This window comes from Sebastes umbrosus, chromosome 13 (assembly GCF_015220745.1).
Source record: "Sebastes umbrosus isolate fSebUmb1 chromosome 13, fSebUmb1.pri, whole genome shotgun sequence".
Classification (NCBI taxonomy): domain Eukaryota; kingdom Metazoa; phylum Chordata; class Actinopteri; order Perciformes; family Sebastidae; genus Sebastes; species Sebastes umbrosus.
The window spans coordinates 31,542,005-31,554,241 of record NC_051281.1 but is presented as its reverse complement, the minus strand read 5'-3'; the positions used below and the strand labels follow the sequence as shown (position 1 = coordinate 31,554,241).

Here is a 12,237-nt window from a genome sequence, read left to right as displayed (position 1 = left end):
TAGATTTTTGGGTGTGTCGGCTCTTGTTTGCCCGAGTTGTTTTTTTTCGGCCAAATCACAATGTTGAATGGGCGACGCCGCCTGTCGGTGAGAGAAATCACTCTGATTGGCCGTTCACCTTAAACAAATCAGTGAGATCAGTACAGAAAAGAGAAACGGAAGTGAGGAAAGCAAGCCAACGAGTAAAGTCAAGATTTTTTTGGTTTATGGTTTTACAGTCATGCTGCTTGAAAAATTTGCAATAGTAAATATATTTTTTCTTCGCAAGTAACAGCTTATATAGAGAAACTGCACTCAGGTGGACAGTTAGAGGCTAACACAAAAACACATAGATTCCAAAGTATAGGAATTCATTGTAAGGATATATTATTCCAATTTCCTCACCGAGCACTTATACAAAAGATATTCTTTCTCTCGTATTAGTATTTATGAATGTAGGCTGTTAGTATTATTAATTAATTATTAGTATTAAACCTGCAATAGGCAGTATATTTTGGCATCATTGTGCAAAAATTCCATAATAACCTTTCAGCATATTGTAATTCAAGTGTTCTGAGAGAAAACTAGACTTCTGCTCCTCCTCGTGGCTCTGTTTTCAGGCTTTAGAACATCTAGCCTGTGACGGGAGACTTTGGCCAATCACAGGTCATTTCAGAGAGAGCGTTCCTATTGGGTGTTCTCCGGCTGGTGGGCGGTGCTTGGTATTTCCTCAGCTGACCTCAACATGGCTGCCGGGTCACAAACGTTCTCATTTTACAGCTAAACCGTGCACTACAAGATGATTCTGAAAACATCTGAGGAGAGAAATAGGCATTACATTAACAGAATACTGATTCATATTTGATCAGCGCTGCCTAGTTTGACCGTTTGATCGGAGTTCGCGAGTGCTCTCATGGACGGCAGCTTGACTCTGATTGGTTGTTTTCCTCCGGTCTGTGAAATCTTGCAGATGCCTTTAGGAGCACTGGAGGACACCGGAGGACAGCAGAGGACACCGGAGGACACAGAGACACAGATTACCTGTTTCATGTACCACTATTACTATAGTACCACTACAGTGGCTAGATTGGTAGCAGTATGTACTATGATATGCATATTGATGACAATTCTCTAATGGTATGCCTATGAAAAATAAAATAAAAAGTGTAGTTCTTATTTTGAATGCAGCAGATCGGGGCCGATGCCACGGCTGCATTAACCGTGCAAGAGGATATGGCCGGCGGGGACCCTCCTCTGGGCGTCTGAAGCTTGTGCGCAATGCATCCTGGCATATGTAGGCACTGCCAGTACAGCTCCGCGAGTAGGAAAAAGGAAAACTCAGCTTTCCCTGTTAATATAGCACACACTGAGAAATGTATTGCTTCATTGACTACATTTACCATCAACCCTCATTGGACATCTACATTTACTGTATATACTGTAACACAATGTCTGTAGCGCAGAAAGACAATGTGGTTCTATACATTTACAGTGATTTAGGAAAGGAAAAGGGAATTATAAACTGTAGCACAGACGTTAATTCCTGCTTCCTCTTCTGGTGAAATAGAAGCTTTGTGATTGTTGTTGATTTATTTTTTTTCCCCCTAACTTTTTTTTTAATTTGATATTGTTAAGAGATTCTATTTTACTCCTAAATATCTTTTAATGTTTATTCTCTCGGCAGAGCGTGATCTGCTGATCCTGCAGGGCCTGGAGGACGTGGACATCCAAGAAGATCAGAATGCGGTGTTTGTCTGTGAGATCTCAGTGGAGGATGTGGCAGGAGAATGGTACAAAAATGGGGAGAGGATACAACCCACCAGCACCATCAAGATCCGGCAGGAAGGTCAGCTTCAAAATCACAAAGTCCTCAAGTCATAGTTCCTGCACAGCTCTGATGATGTTATGCTAATAAATACTGTAAACAATATTTAAGAACAGCAAAAAACAAATAATGTGATTGAACACCTATAAAGTCATATTTGGAATTGCATATTTTTCAGCCAGATTGTTATCTTGCTTATTTTTTTTCCTGATAATTTTATTCTTATTTCAGGGACCAAACATTTTCTTCTTATGTGCAATGTGAAAGCAGAGGACTCTGGAGAGATCAAGTTTGTCACCAGACATGTCGAATCTGTCGGTTACCTGGAGGTGGAAGGTATCATGAATATATATTACTAGATGTTCCAAAGGAAGGTATACATTTATGAAAATTAATAATACATACAGTTACTGTTATTAAATATTTATCAATTTATCAGGGTAGTCCTAACTCAATGAAGTATATGAGCTATGAGGTTGCTTGTTAGATTTTCATCTAGCTTTAACCACAGAATTTTAGATTCACACCAAAAACGAACGTCTGTGGTATACATACCGTAATCTACGGAAGCCCTGAGAGGCAAATGAGAGAAAAAAAATTCTGGTGATCCAAATTTTAAGTCTGATCTAAATTGTTTTCTCTCCTGTGTTTATGACTTAAGAACATTTGTGCAAAAAAGGTTTTACCAGGATAATCTTTCTAAGTTCCAAAAAACCTGTGAAACATGAAAAAAAAAGAAGAAGTTTTACCAGGATAATTTTTCAAGTTCCTGTTTTGTCATCTGTGAAAACAGGTGAGTTTTGGCAATTATCACAATTATGTTTAAGTGTTTGTTGTTGTAATAGTCATTTTGGCCACAAGAGGCTGAAGTGCACCCCCACCCCATGTTCTCAATAGGACTAAAAACATTCATGTTTTCTTCCAGGTTTTCATTTCTCCATGCACTCTAAACACAAAGTACATATATTGTGTGTTAGTAAGTTATGTAGCATTACTGTCATGTCTTCCTTTTGGCTAGAAATGTATTTCAATTTGCGCTAATCTGCTGCTAGTGAAAACACAAACTTTTGAAAAAGACTGAAAACACAGTCCTATTTAGAACATGGGGTAGGATAGAATCGGGTATTCAGCCTCGTGTCCGAAATGAGTATTACAACAACAAACACTTGTGAAAGTGATCCTGAAAAAAAGATTATAATAATTCATCTGCCAAAACTGTTCTGTTCATCTGCTTTCACAGATGAAAAAAATAGATAGAAAAAACTTTTTTTCTCCTGTTCTTAAGTCATAAACACAGGGAGGAAAACTATTTAGATTAGAAAATGGATCACCAAATTTTCTTTCCTCACTTGCCTCTCGGTCTCAGGGTGCTCACTATATCCATAGTACCTATACCTATAGCTTACTATATCCATAGTACCTATACCTGTAGCTTACTATGTCCATAGTACCTATACCTATAGCTTACTATGTCCATAGTACCTATGCCTGTAGCTTACTATGTCCATAGTACCTATACCTATAGCTTACTATATCCAGAGTACCTATACCTATAGCTTACTATGTCCATAGTACCTATACCTATAGCTTACTATATCCATGGTACCTATACCTATAGCATACTATATCCATGGTACCTATACCTATAGCTTACTATATCCATAGTACCTATACCTATAGCTTACTATATCCATAGTACCTATACCTATAGCTTACTATATCCATAGTACCTATACCTATAGCTTACTATGTCCATAGTACCTATACCTATAGCTTACTATATCCATAGTACCTATACCTATAGCTTACTATGTCCATAGTACCTATACCTATAGCTTACTATATCCATAGTACCTATACCTATAGCTTACTATGTCCATAGTAAGCACTCTGCTGGGCTGGTTATTTTTCTGTTCATATTAAAATGAGGTCAAATTGGGTAACAAAATGTGGAAATATATGAAGTCTTTTATCAAGTTACAGTTTATTTTGATGAATCTAATTTGCACTTTATCCTTTTCAGAGCTTCCTGTGAACATTGTGAAACCTCTGCAGGATACGACCGCCCTAGAGAAGACCCGTGTGCTCCTCGACTGCACTGTGTCCAACCCCAGATGCAGCATCCGCTGGTACAAAGGCAGCAATGTCATCCTGCCCTCTGAACGCTTTGAGATCTGCAGTGAAGGCTGTTATCGCAAACTGATCCTCCAGCAGGTGCTGCTAGATGATGAGGGCATGTACAGTGTGCAGGTTGGAGAGTACACATGCTCTGCAAAACTGACAGTGGAGGGTAAGAGAGTTCATGATCGATCTCAAACACTGCGTCATTTACAGCCAAACTTTTTATTTTGATTTTTTTCCAGCTATACTCAGTGACTATCCATTGCAGAAAAAAAATTAAGCTTTACATGGTGCTATTTGTTAACAGGATAGTACATGTATACTGCTCCACTGTTCTTGTTAGTGGTATGGGTGAGGTATTGATAATTCCATACCAAGTATAGGTAGTGAGAAATGGCAGGACTTATAGGGGCTATTGATAACATTCAGCCACTAGATGTCGCACTCTCCCTTCCTTGTTCCATTGGATTCGCTGGCAGGCATTTACCATCAATCTCAGCCATTTATCCATTTAACTGACGACCCATAGATACCACATGATACCAACGTCGTTATATTATTGGCTCTCAAGCCTCGTTAGAAGTGGGAACCAAATGTCAGATATCTTCCACAGAGATAAACAAAACATTCGTTTTGGACCCGCCAACATTTTTAAAATGATTAATTCACAATAGCAATCATTTTCTCCTGAAGAAGCCATAGTTTTATTCTGCACTTTTCTAAAAACTCTGTGAATGTATTATTTTTCAGAAAATATTCATCTACATAAAAACGTTATCAAAACAATCTTTTAGTTGTCATAGCCCAACAACAATGCTTCGTCTTCCCCACCAATCCACCCCGAAGAGTGTTAGAAAATAACAATGGTAACAGTACAGTACAAGAGCACTCTATTATGGTAGTGCCTCATCGCTCCACCTACTGGCAAGGCAATGCTATTACATGTATTTTCTCCTACTGCAATGGGACATCACTAAACTTCCCCCCATGTTTCACATGGTTTTCCTTTCACTCTTGCCTTGTTTCAATATAAAGAGGCCATTTGCAACATTTTTATTTTTAGATGTTTATCTTTTAGTAATTAAAGAATGCTTGTTGGGTTGAAGGGTTGAAAGGTGGCTGTTCAGTTACAATGGATTCTAATGGCAGGCCTAATTCAACCTTCTGTAGGGATGCACCGATCCGACTTTTTCAGTCCCGATACCGATACTGATACCTGGGCTTTGGGTATCGTCCGATACCGAGTACCGATCCGATACCAGTGTTTAAAGGCAGGGTTGACGATGTTCTCCAGTCTCCACTATTTGTTCTATTGGTTGAAATGGTCTTTACACCCCGACAGCGATCCATTACTGATGAACTCTGAAAAAGGACCGGAAAAGAGCCGTCATCTGTAGCTGCTGTAATCCTGTAAAAACCTCTACCAATCACTGCCTCGCGGTCCGCTTAGAAAGAGCCAATCAGATGCCTCCCTGCTCATTCTCTACCCTTGGCGTGCACCAGCCTGAACTCAAAGCGCGTCGCTGCCGCACGTTACCTGGAGAATGGAAGAGAGAACTCAGCCCTGCAGTAGCACTGCCGTGGTTACTTGTCATGAGGTAGCGTTGTTGAGTTGAGGTCCTCTCTCCGCTCTGTGTCTGTGAAGTAGTTACGATGCGGCGGTGCTCGTGCATGTGTGTGTGGGGGAGGTGGGGGGGGGGTGTTGCCTTGGAAGGAGCCCCGAGGGGAGGGGGGGGGTTTAGACGGAGCTCCTGAGGCGATGCTACTTTCAAATGATGCTAGCTTTCCTACATCGTCGACCCTATCTTTAATTTATCAGCTGTACGCCTCACTGTGTGGAAGTGACTGGGATCTGTTATGTTTAAGGCAACATCAGGCTGGACTTAAACATTGCTTTCATAACTTTGTAAAACAAAATGTGACCAATAAATACATAGATATACATTTATTTAATTGTTCTTAATTATTGGGATGGTGGATCGTGAACCAGCAACTTGGTAAGAGATCTTTAGAATTAACAGGAATTACAATTCAAGTGTATACCTTATAAATGCAGCAAACAAATTGGTCAAAACTTAAAAAGTAATTAAAATGACAGTATATAACATATATAGTATACTAACATAAAATTGAGTTGAATAGATCGGCCCCATTTTCACCGATATCTGATCCAGCTATTTGAATCGGTATCGGCCCGATGTCCGATCCAGTATTGGTATCGATGCATCCCTAAGAATGAGTCACAATAATTCATTTTATAAAAAAGTATCCCATGAACATGCCAAATGATAACATTCTGAGCAACCAAACTTAAATAGGCCTTTTTCACCAGGATGTTTTGACATGTCACGGTAGGAAGCTGAATCCTGTGAGTGATGAATAGAAGGCTGCCTTGGTGTTGTGCATGCTGGCTCACTCTCATGGCATACTGGAATAGAACAGAGCCACCGTTACAGCTTTTCCCTCTCTTTTGTGCACTGACTCAGCCCAGTCACTGTCAATGATCAGAGAGCTGAAGGACGTGGAAGTCATGGCCCCCGATGAAGCCTGCTTTGAATGTGAGGTCTCGGTCCCGGTCCACAGAGCCCCTGCGTGGAGTCTGAATGGGGAGCCCTTACAGCCGAGCTCTCGGGTGCTCCTGGAGAAGATGGGCACGGTCCACAGGATGACCCTCAGACAAACCTCCCCGGACATGAATGGACTGGTGGAGTTCACCTCTGGGAAAGCTAAAAGCAGAGCCCAGCTTCGGGTGCTGAGTAAGTAAAAGAAGGAGCTGTTTCAGGGCAGTTTCTAATGCAGTCGATTACATGAGATTCATTTTGAAATGTGTTTACATTTTAACTGCATTTATATTATCGGTAAAAGTCATCGGACTTGTATGGATTTATGTATATGCACATGTAAGACAGTAATATGACTCTTTCATGGATGAACAGTTCCAGGTTATCACAGTGTTGCTGTAAAATGCAAAAGCAATCTTTTCATATAACAGATTACCATGCAGCTAATATTAAAAAACATACAATATACAGTTAATAACAGGCTACTTTTCTCATAGTAATAGCTAATAATTGAGTCATGCCACTGTTGGAGCTGAAGAAGCCATCAGTGTTAACACCACTGGTGGAAGTAACTAAGTACTGCACTTAAGTACAATTTTGAGGTACTTGTACTTTACGTGAGTAGTTCCATTTTCCCTCCTACATTTTAGAGGCAAATATTGCTCATTTTATTTCACTACATTTATTTTATAACAGTTGTTACTTTGCAGGTTCAGATTAATAATATAAAGTATAATCAACAAATAAATTATGATGTAATATTATAGTTTAGGATAAAACTTTACTGATCCCCAAGGGGAAGTCACAAGCTACTCAGCGGATAAAGTATATCAAATAGTTAAATTTAGCCCCCCCCGACCGTTGTTCACATTAATGCATCAAGAATTATATTCCAATAATATAATACACATTATTCTGCATAATGAATACTTTGACTTTTCATACTGTAGGTATATTTTCATGCCAATACTTCTTTACTTTTACTTCAGTCAAAATTTGAACGCATGACTTTTATTTGTAGTTGAGTGTATTTGAGTATTTCGGCACTGTGGTATTTCTACTGTTACTAGCGGTGTGGTTACAGATCACAACCGAGTACCCCTCCACTCATCCTCACTTTAACGTGAGCCGCCGCGTGCAAAACCGTGGTAACGCCATTAGCCTCGCCCAGAGGCCATCCTTACCATAATGATTAGGGCTGTCAAAGGTAATGCGATAATAACGCGTTAACACAAAATCGTTTTAACGCCACTAATTTCTTTGACACATTAAGGCAATCGATCTTTCAGAGGTTGTAGCGGCTCAGTTTTAGATCGAGTGAGATACTGCTATCATATGGGATAAATAACGCTACGAAGTTACGCAACATTTTGGCGAGGAAAAACTGTCATGTCCATTTTCAAAGGGGTCCCTTGACCTCTGACCTCCAGATCAGTGAATGTAAATGGGTTCTATGGGTACCCACGAGTCTCCCCTTTACAGACATGCCCACTTTATGATAATCACATGCAGTTTGGGGCAAGTCATAGTCAAGTCAGCACACTGACACACTGACAGCTGTTGTTGCCTGTTGGGCTGCAGTTTGACATGTTATGATTTGAGCATATTGTTTTATGCTAAATGCAGTACCTGTGAGGGTTTCTGGATCAATATCTGTCATTGTTTTGTGTTGTTAATTGATTTCCAATAATAAATATATACACACATTAGCATAAAGCAACATATCTGCCCACTCCCATGTTGATAAGAGTATTAAATACTTGACAAATCTCCCTTTAAGATACATTTTGAACAGATAAAAATTGTTTTGATTAATTTTCGATTAATCACGATTAAATATTTTAATTGCTCGACGGCCCTAATAATAACACTACTTTAGGAGCATCGGAAGTCAGACGGCGGCTGGCGGTACCGCGGTTATGCACTCTGCGGCTCATGTTACCGCAGTTTCACAAGTGTGTCGGAGAACTACGGTGGCCTTCAGGTAACATAAAAATGCCTCTGCCAGTGTTTGGTTTGAGCAACATGGCGGACCCCGTGAAGAGGACCCGCTCCCTATGTAGATCTGAAGGGCTCATTGTAAGCTAACAAAAACACAACCATTCTTAGTTTCAGGTGATTATACACTAATGAAAACATAGTTATGAATATTATATTCCATTTCTGCTAGTAGATGTCCCAAATGTTACACACTGGACCTTTAAGTACGAGATGTGAGTCCTACTTCCAGCACTAGGTCATACTGGATTTAGCTGACCAGCTGGTGGAACATTGAAACCCAGTGATGTAATTCAAAAGAGAAACACTAGATGGAGCTGATAACAAACACTGGAGTTTGTTTGTGTGACTAAAGAAACATCACAAGTAAAGGAAGTAGCTGATCGATGCAAGTAATGGAAGAAAATGTTTTTTATAATAATAATAATTCCAAATTATTTAGCGCTTTTCAAAGTTCTCAACGCTTTACCTAGAATAAAGAATAAAAGAACAAGCAGTAAACTCTTAATTACAGACAGAAAAAAGATCAGAATACAATGAAAGAAAAGATTCGAATAATATGGTGTCGACTTGGAAATAAAAACATTCAACTAAACTACTAACTATCTAACTAAACTAATTATTCAATTGAAAAGCCATATTTGCATTAGAAGGAAAAACAACGCAAAAACATAAATCCATCAGACTGATTGTGAATAATAATAATAAAAGATGCCGTGTTAAAGTGTTGCATGACTTGGCACTGCACATGCAGCAATAAATACAGCAAATGTTTTGACTCCTAGAGTGATAAATTCTGTAAATAATATGGAGTGTTTATGGTCCTACTCAATCTGCAGGCATGTAGGTCAAGCAATATAGAGCACATACCCACTGAACCGAGTAAAGCTATTTCAATGTGTAAGAGAGTAAAGTATTTTTAGTTTTATTATGTTGGCTTTCAATGAAAGAGTATTATGTTCAATCATCTGGCTTAGGTTGTAAACCTGTCGTGAATCCGTTGGGCTTTAAGCTGAAGCACAACCAGGACTCACGCTCAGCTGACGAAGTTCTTATGAGAAAAATGAGAAAGTTTGTGACCATGTTGAGATCAGTTGAGGAAATACCAAGCACCGCCCACCAGCCGGAGCAAACGTTCTCATTTAACAGCTAAACAGTACACTACAAGATGATTCTGACAACATCTGAGGAGAGAAAAAGTCATTACAGTAACAGATTATTGATTCATATTTGATCAGCGCTGCCTAGTTTGACCATTTGATCAGAGTTTGCAAGTGATTGACAGCTGCCTCCGTTGAATGAACAGCCAATAGGAACGCTCTCTCTGAAATGACTTGTGATTGGTCAAAGTCTCCCGTCACGATCTAGATGTTCTAAATCCTGAAAACAGAGCCATGAGGAGGAGCAGAAGTCTAGTTTTCTCTCAGAACACTTGAATTACAATATGCTGAAAGGTTGGGATGATGCCAAAAACATTCTGCCTGCCCTACTGCAGGTTTAAGCCTAGAGGAATGGTTCCCAACCTGGGGCTTTGGAAGGGGCCTCAACACAAATCTTAATGGGTCATGAGATGATTAAAGGTAGAAAAAAAGAAAAATTAATATTTCTTTTGCACAAAATTCTTATTTTTCCCCAATTTTTGCTTTTTCTCCTGGTCAAATACTGGATAATTCCAGCTCTTTAGGCTGCTAAAAATCCTTCAAATGAAACAATCTGAGAAGGAAGAATCACTCTGTGGTCGACTCAGCTCCTGTCCATACTACGGCCATAACTAGTAATGAGGGGGCCCAAGTAGACTGGGTTTTTTAAGGGGCCACAAGCCAAATGCTTTGGAACCACTTGTGTAAAGTAAAAAACTGCAGTTTTAATTCAATAGTTGTTGAAGTTATTTGCACCAGGATTTTTCATATTGTATATGTTTAATAAAAATGAGCTGTTGCGTGATGGACAGGTTACACGAGACAGGTTCACATTTTGACAGAATCAGGTCAAACTTGACCGATGCTCTCTGGTCCTCAGCCTCATTTTTTTTTTCCTCTGCTCAAATTTCACAGGTGATCCGTGAGTGACCTCTCCTGTCTGTCGTCACCTCATTGACATGGATTGATTATTATATTGACGCTTTAAGTTGTAACATTGACATTGCTTATGTATTTACAAACAGTATGTCTATAAAAGTGGTTTAAACAGGGTTGTGATGGATTCTCATGCAGGGAGTGGATTTTCTTTTAGTATCTTGCCTTTAACAATTGAAAAAATGAAATTTCTGTTTGTATACATTTTGTCGTAGTCAGTGTGTGAATACATTTGGAACAGTTCCTTTATCATAATACAGATTGCAGTTTGGATGTAAATAATGTCCTGTGTGTAAGGGGTCTAACTGTAACCATGTTATAGAGGTTTAAGCTGAATGTGTACTATCTGATTTGAATAGTGTAAAGATTAAATGAGTGGGAAGAACTACAAGTACATGGTTAGAATGATAAGTGAAGAGTTCTACATAGTTTGAATGCAATCCAGCCACAATAAATTTTGCTTAAAAGGGCCATTTCTAAAGCCAAATGCTTATGTAGAACACAAACAACATCTCTTAAAGGTGCAGTGTGTAGGATTTGGCGCCATCTAGCGGTGAAGTTGCAGATTGCAACCAACTGAATCTTCTCCCATGTGCCAAGCGTGTAGGAGAACTACGGTGGCCGACGCAACAACGTGAATGTCTCTCTCTAGAGCCAGTGTTTGGTTTGTCCGTTCTGGGCTACTGTAGAAACATGACGGCCGGCTCTGTGAACAGGACCCGCTCCGTATGTAGATATAAACGGCTCAATCTAAAGAAATCATACTTATAAATATTATATTCTATTTCTGCAAATACATCCCCCAAAATGCAACACACTCTTCATTTAAGATATCTGCCAGTTAAAAAAAACAAAAACTCCAGACGCCATTTTGGTCCTTTCCAGAACTCCAGTTGGCTGCTTTGACCCATATCTTTAACCATAGCTCACTTACAGACTACATGTGCAGTTATTAGACAATAGAAACACATGCAACGCTTGCACTCAGTGTAATTTTCTATATATTAGAGCATGGTTTTCTGTGGCTTTTAGTCTTGGTTCTCAGTATTACCACATAGGAAATACAAAGTTAGTTTCCAGTTAACTAAAGCCATCGATCCATATCAAGTTTAGATTTTAGACTGGATCATCCAGCAACAATTCATTACATTTAACAATTAACATCTCTTTTCATCATTTGTCTGTTGTATAAAAAGTTTTTTTTTTAATATTTTGATGAAGTTTGAATGAAGAGAATTCTGTCTTGCAGCAAGGGGCTTGTAATGTAAATACATTGGGCCAAAAATCAGGTAACTTAGGAAAGAAATAGGTTAAGAAATTACCTGATCACCTTGATTGATCATCAGGGCATGCTAGTTTTATTGTTGAGTGGGTATTATGTTTGAACGTAACAGAGAATGATAGTTGTTTTCATATAAAATCTGTTCTATATTCCATTTTTCCATTTGACTTGTTTCCACCTCTGCCATGTTGTGTTGAGCGTTTGGTATGTGAATAAAGGTACTGTAGTGAAATATGACCTGTTTCAATAAAACATGCTTTATTGATGCAAGGTAAAAATATCTCTAGTTGTCTTCTTTTTCAATCAGCAGCGATTTAAAAAGTCACTTGTTTGAACCAGTTTCTTTACTTGAGTCACCACGTTAATACTCTTGTTGCATACAGTACAAAAGTTAAA

At 39.0% G+C, this 12,237-nt stretch overlaps 1 protein-coding gene across 18 annotated transcripts in view; it reads left to right on the top strand.

Annotated features, from left to right (window-relative positions):
• The window catches only part of obsl1b (obscurin like cytoskeletal adaptor 1b), a 52,934-nt gene extending 42,173 nt beyond the window's left edge, over positions 1-10,761 (top strand). For all 18 annotated transcript variants that reach the window (XM_037789234.1, XM_037789231.1, XM_037789232.1 and 15 more), the window contains 5 exons: positions 1,664-1,825; positions 2,036-2,140; positions 3,828-4,094; positions 6,412-6,681; positions 10,539-10,761. In XM_037789234.1, the coding sequence (XP_037645162.1) occupies positions 1,664-1,825; positions 2,036-2,140; positions 3,828-4,094; positions 6,412-6,681; positions 10,539-10,549 (815 nt within the window). In that variant the 3' untranslated portion in view covers positions 10,550-10,761. The remainder of the gene's footprint in view (positions 1-1,663; positions 1,826-2,035; positions 2,141-3,827; positions 4,095-6,411; positions 6,682-10,538) is intronic.
• Positions 10,762-12,237: the final 1,476 nt, after the last annotated feature.